This window comes from Cebus imitator, unplaced genomic scaffold, assembly GCF_001604975.1.
Source record: "Cebus imitator isolate Cc_AM_T3 unplaced genomic scaffold, Cebus_imitator-1.0 Scaffold318, whole genome shotgun sequence".
Lineage (NCBI taxonomy): Eukaryota > Metazoa > Chordata > Mammalia > Primates > Cebidae > Cebus > Cebus imitator.
In genome coordinates this window covers 2,377,468-2,384,143 of record NW_016107633.1, presented here as the reverse complement: position 1 = coordinate 2,384,143, position 6,676 = coordinate 2,377,468, and the positions used below count along the sequence as shown (strand labels likewise).

General features: G+C 42.6%; 1 protein-coding gene across 1 annotated transcript in view; it reads left to right on the top strand.

Moving 5' to 3' along the window:
* Positions 1-6,676, top strand: part of TDRD12 (tudor domain containing 12) — an 89,293-nt gene that overhangs the window by 6,736 nt on the left and 75,881 nt on the right. Inside the window, 2 exon segments of the mRNA XM_037729826.1 lie at positions 4,239-4,397; positions 5,209-5,240. Of these exon segments, the coding sequence (XP_037585754.1) occupies positions 4,239-4,397; positions 5,209-5,240 (191 nt within the window).

Sequence of the window (6,676 nt, the reverse complement as noted above, 5' to 3'; positions counted from 1 at the left end):
TTTTTGAGATAGAGTCTCTCTCTGTCACCCAGGCTGGAGTGCAGTGGTGCAGTCGTGGCTCACTGCAACCTCCACCTCCCAGGTTCAAGTGATTTTCTTGCCTCAGCCTCCTGAGTAGCTGGGATTACAGGCGTGCCCCACCACACCCGGCTAATTTTGTATTTTCAGTAGAGACAGGGTTTCACTATGTTGGCCAGGCTTATCTTGAACTCCTGACCTCAGGTGATCCACCTGCCGTGGCCTCCCAGAGTACTGGGATTACAGGTGTGAGCCACTGTGCCTGGCCTCCAAGTTCATTCTTTTGCATGTGAATATTTAGTTTTCCCAACACTCGTTTGTTACAGAACCTTTCCCTGAATGGTTTTGGGACCTTGGTCAAAAATCATTTGACTAGATACAAGGGTTTATTCTGGACTCTCTATTCTACTCCGTTGGTCTGTGTGTCTGTCTTTATGACAGTACCACACTGTTCTGATTCCTGTAACTTTATTGTAAGTTTTGAGATCAAGTGTGAGTCCTCCAGCTTTGTTCTTTTTTGAGATTGTTGTGGCTATTTTGGGTCCTTTGGGATTTCATGTGAATTTTAGAATGGACTTTTCTATTTCTGAAAAACATGTCATTTGGATTTTGGTAGAGATTGAATTGAATGTGTAGATTGCTTTGGATAGGATTGACATCCTAATGATATTAAGTCTTCCAGTCAACGAATGTGAGTTGTCTTTCCATTTATATCTTCTTTAATTTATTTCAGCAGTGTTTTATAGTTTTCATTATAGTTCTAATTTTTAATGGACTCTTTTAAGATTCTCTGTAGACAGTCATGCTTTTATGAATAAAGGTAATTTTATTTCTTCCTTTCTAGCCTTCCTGTCTTTTTCCTGTTCTGGTGTACTAACTGGGACCTTTAGTACAATGTTAGTGAGTGCACCCCTAGTGAAATTTTTACTTTTCATTTATGAAATTTACTTTTTCCACAGCTTGTGTGTATATATATCTGTATACATATAAATAGATACATATCTATATACATATTTAGTTTCCATTTCTTACATGAGATTCTTTTGTTTTCAACTCACTATAACCATCTCATCTTTAAGTTCTCTATTTATAATAGCTGTTTTTAAGTCCTCGCCTGTTAATTCCAACATATGGATATCTTGGGTTCACTTTCTGGAGACTGCTTTTTCTTGGCCATCTAACACATGATCATTTCTTCACGTGTCTAATAATTGTCTATTTTACAGTGGACGTCGTGGTTATGATGAATAAACTGCAAGTGTTGATGTGCAGTTTAGTCACTGACTGGCTGGTTGCACTTTGGAAGGTACACACTGTGTACATCAGTTTGGTTTTGCCCTGATTGTTGGAGCACATTGTCTTTGTCCTGGAACATGGTCTTCTTGAGCACTGCCCTTTTCACACCTGAGGTGCTTACTAAGCCTCTGTAACTTAGTAAGGCGCCTACTCCAAATTCCATTTTCCTTGATGAGTGTCAAAGAACAGAGCTCTATTCTGATTTGTGTACAGGTGACTGGGCCTTTTAAAGGGAGGATGGGCAGGAGGAGGGCTTGGATGAAAAGTTACAAAGACTGGGTCAGTGTATTTTTTTTTTAAATGGAATCTCACTCTGTCCCCCAGGTAGGAGAGCAGTGGTGTGATCTCAACTCACTGCAGCCTCCACCTCCCGGGTTCAAGCAATTTTCCTGCCTCAGCCTCCCAAGTAGCCGAACCACAGGCGGCACCACCACGCCTGGCTAATTTTTGTGTTTTTTTTTGTAGAGATGGCGTTTCGTTGTGCTAGACAGGCTGGTCTTGAACTCCTGACCTCAAGTGATCCACCCACCTCGGTCTCTTAAAGTGCTGGGATTACAGGCATGAGCCCCTGTGCCCCGCCTGAGTCAGTGTAAATGTGGCGAGGCAGTTCTGTCTGCTAGCTGGTAGTTATAGAAGTTAGGATTCTGTCTTCCCACAGAGACTGGGAGACGCTTCCTAAAGATTACATTTCAAAGGAAAGCTTTCTGATCCTTGAGAAAGACACTCATGAGTTGCAGTAGGTACACATTTCCAATCTTGAGCATTTTTTAGTACGTGCTCCGGGAAGGGGAGGTGAGGGACCTGTGTCAGGTATTTGATGAACAAACCATAAAGTTTCCTGGCAGCAGTGAGCTAGCTCAGGCAGGCCTTTTGATGCGGTGCTGGTTGTCTCAGGGACAAGCCTTATGCTGCTAGAAGCCACGCTAGAGTTTGGTTTTCTCCAAGTGCAGAGGTTTGGATGGAGTTGCCCTATGTCCAGGATTCTGCATTTCTCACGAGCAGCAGCTGAAACTGCGTACTTTTTGGAGACACAGTTTCATTCTGTTGCCCAGGCTGGAGGACAATGACATGATTTGGCTCACTGCAACCTCCACCTCCTGGGTTCAAACAATTCTCCTTCCTCAGCCTCACCAGTAGCTGGGATTACAGGCATGCGCCACCCCTCCCAGCTAATTTTTGTATTTTTAGTAGAGACAGGGTTTCACCATGTTGGCCAGGCTGGTCTCAAACTCCTGACCTCAAATGATCTGCTTGGCTCAGCCTCCCAAAGTGCTGGGATTACAGGCGTGAGCCACTGCGCCCAGCTAAAACTGCTTATTTCAGCCTTCCCACTGTCGGTCTTCTGTGGACTCCTTGGGGTCTCATCTCTGCCAATAATGTGACAGGTGTTCTCATGCAGACTTTAGTGCTTCCCCTCTGTGGCTCTCCATTTAGGAATTTTACCCTTTAATTCTCAGCTGCCCTGGCAGCCCCAAACTCTGTTTCCTGATTCCTCAAGCCACAGACATTACAACTTTCTCCTTGAATTGCAGCTGCTTCACACTATGTGAACTGGGGAATGGGCGCAGGGGAAAACCCATATAAAAGTAGATCTCACCCAGGGAAGTTTCCTTCTTTCAGGCGTTGAAGCTCCTCCAGGTTCTGCTGGCTTTTGGTAGCTCTTCACTGCCTTCAAATCGTTATTTTGTATTTTTTCCAGGGATTATTGTTGTTACCCACAGGTGATATAGAAACTATTCTATTGTTACTGGAACCAGAATAACTGCTGTTCCTTTTTCTGATTATTTGTTATAAAAATGTTCAAACATTCGGAAAAGTAGAAATAATACTAATGTGAATACCTGTATTCTTGCCACATTGGATTTAGGATCCCAAATCTTGAGACATCATTGCTTCTAGGCAGAGTTAGGTAATACTTTTGAAAAATCATGAGTTCTTGGCCGGGCGTGGTGACTCACGCCTGTAATCCCAACACTTTGGGAGGCTGAGATGGGTGGGTCACCTGAGATCAGAAGTTTGAGACCAGCCTGGCCAACACAGTGAATGAAACCCTGTCTCTACTAAAAAAATACAAAATAAGCCAGGCACAGTGGCATAGGCCTATAATCCCAGCTGCTTGGGAGGCTCAGGCAGGAGAATTGCTTGAACCTGCAAGGTGGAGGTTGTAGTGAGCAGAGATTACGCCACTGCCCTCCAGCCTGGATGACAGAGCGAGACCTTTTGATATTTTCAATTCAAATTGAACTTTTCATTTTATACTTGTGTCTTTAACAATGAAAATCTTGGTTTCTAATAACAGTAGTACAAAACAAAATACATTCCAGGAAGTCTGACTTTCGTCCGTGTCCCTTGTCCATTTCGTCCCGTCCCTTAGGTCATGATTTGCATTTCTTTTGGTTTATCTACCATTATTTCTCTTTTTTATTATGAGCAGAGTGTACTTATATTCAAATTTCTTTCTCTGTCTTACAAGAGAAGGATACAGGTCAGGCACAGTGGCTCATGCCTATACTCTTCAGCACTTAGGGAGGCCAGGATGGGAAAATTGCTTGAGCCCCAAAGTTTGAGACTAGCCTGGGAAACATAGGGAGACACCGTCTCTATTTTTTTTTGTTGTTTAATTAAAAACGTTAACAAACAAAAGTACTAAAAACATTGCTCTGAACCTTGCTTTGTATATTACGGATTTTTTCAGAATACGGGAGATTGAGGACATGTGTTTGTTTTTTGAGTCATGCCACATAATTGAGAATTACATGTTTTAGAATTTTATCTTTGGTCTAACAATTTAAGCAAAAGCATTTGTCAAGAATTTGTTAGGTCACTTAAATAAGAAACAGTAATCGTGGCTCTAAAGTTTGTTATTTTGTGGTACTGCTTTTAAATCATGCATTGTTCTGTTTGTCTTTTTTAAATTTTTACAGATTGAAGATCCGGGTTGCTTCTGGGTTATTATAAAAGGGTGTAGTCCCTTTTTAGATCATGATGTCGACTATCAAAAATTACATAGTGCCATGAATAACTTCTACAGCAGCATAAGTCAAGATATAGAAATAAAACCATTAACATTGGAAGAAGGACAGGTATGTATCTGAATGTCCATCTCAATAAATAAATAAAAACTAGGAGAAGTTGGTGTCTTTAAAGGACTAAAGCTTTAAAGGACAGAGTGGCTTTCTTGTTAGGGACTAATGCAGCTGGTGACTTTTAAGTTGAAGCCAGTACTCCTTTACCATTCCAAGAGTCCTATGACCCTTAGAGATTATGCTGGCTCTATGCTATCTGCTCTACAAATGGAGCAAGAAAGCCTGAATGACAGCACATCTGTCTATAGTATGGCTTACTGAATATTTTAAGCTTACGGTTGAGGTCTATGCCTAGAAAAAAAGATTTCTTTCAAAATATTGCTGGTGAGCTGGGTGTCGGTGGCCTGTGTCCACAGTCCCAGCTACTTGGGAGGCTGAAGTGGGACGATGACTTGGGTCTGGGAGTTCAAGTCCGTCCTAGGCAATGTAGCAGTGAGACCCTGTCTCTCAAACAAACAACAAACAATCAGTGCTGATGGCCACTGAAGACAGTGCTCCTGGTCACTGAAGAGCTCTCATGCAGATGTGTGAGGAGGTGAATGTGGCCCATTTTCATGCGTCATTTTCAAGGTTGACTGCTGTGTGAATTACTGACTATTCATGGTATTTCTATGAGATGCTTTGACTTCAGCATTCAATAGAAATACGCTTCATGCTTTGCCAGGATTTCTGTTGAATTATTTGAGTTTCTACTTCTATAAAGTTCTCTAGCACCTATCCCTTATAGTATGGTTGTACTGTGTTTTCCCACTTGGATCCCCGAGGACTGCAGTCTCTCTCGGTCTCCTCCTTTTCTGTGTGAGCACAGCTCTCCCTGCTGGACTGCTTTGTAAACCTGTGGTTAGCATATGGTTTGTTAGTTGAGTTGGCTGTGGCCTGGCAGTCCTGTGGTACAGTTAGGATGCCAAGGGCTGTCACGTCTGCAGGGTGGTTCTCCTTAAAAGGGGCTGCAGGCATTTACAGATGCTTCTTAACTTACTATATGGGTATGTCCTGATACTGTAAGTCAAAAATGCACTAAATATACCTAACCTGCTGACCAGCCTAGCTTAGCCTTGCCTACTTAAATGTGCTCAGAACACTTACATAAGCTTATGGTTGGGCAAAATCATCTAATACAAAGCCTATTTCATAGTGAAGTTTAAATATCTATGTATTTTATTTAATACTGCACATTATGTAAAAATTGCAATAGTTTTACACTTTCAAAATGTTGAAAAATCATAAGTTAAACCATCATAAGTCAGGGACTCTGCATTTATTCAGCCATCAAACAGGTAGTTGATTGATTGATTGATTGAGACAGACTCTCTTTCTGTTGCCCAGGCTGGAGTGCAGGGGCGCGATCTTCGTTCACTGCAATCTCTGCCTTCCTGGCTTAAGTGATCTTTCTGCCTCAGCCTTCTGAGTAGTTGGGACTACAGGCACGTGCCACCATGCCCAGCTAATTTTTTGTATTTTTAGTAGAGACGGGTTTTCCATGTTGGTCAAGCTGGTCTTGAACTCCTGACCACAGGTGATCCAGTCACCTCAGCCTCCCAAAGTGTTGGGACCACAGGCATGAGCCACCATGCTTGGCCCAGGTAGTTTATTTTTAAAACATGTTATTACTATTGTTTTTTGGAAGAGGGTCTCACTGTGCCACCTAGGCTGGAGTGCAGTGGTGCAGTCATAGCCCACTGTAGCCCACTCCAACTCCTGGGTTCAAGTGATCCTCCTGCTTCAGCCTCCCAAACAGCAGAGACTACAGGCATGTGTCACCATGCCTGGTTCAAGTAGTTTTTGAAGACTTAATAAATGCCAGGCACTGTGCTAGGTGCTGGGAATATGGCAGTAAACAAAACAGAGAAAAATCCATGTCATCAAGGAGCCAGCGTCCAGTTATGACAGATAGTAAGCAATGTCAGAGGCCAATACGAGTCACGGAGAAGGGAGTAGAAGGATGAGGCTGGCGGCAGCTTCCTGTTGGTCTGACATGATTGACAGTCATTCCTAAGCATTATTTCCTGATTTAAGAAGGTAAAGGAATGCATTTTCTTATTTTACTTTCTAACAATTGTCCTCAGTTAAGGAGTGAAAATGACTGTAGTAAGTAAAACAGTGACCTAGTACCCAGGTGGCCTATGTTCCTGAGGTTCTCTTACGGGCAGAGGGCCTCAGCTTGGGCACGCCTGGCTTCCTGGCATCTCTTTCCTCTGCTCTAAGGGAGGATGTTGGCTGGCATGGTTTTGAGAGTAACTTTTAGCTGTCTTGTTCTTCTTTTTTTTTTTTTTTTG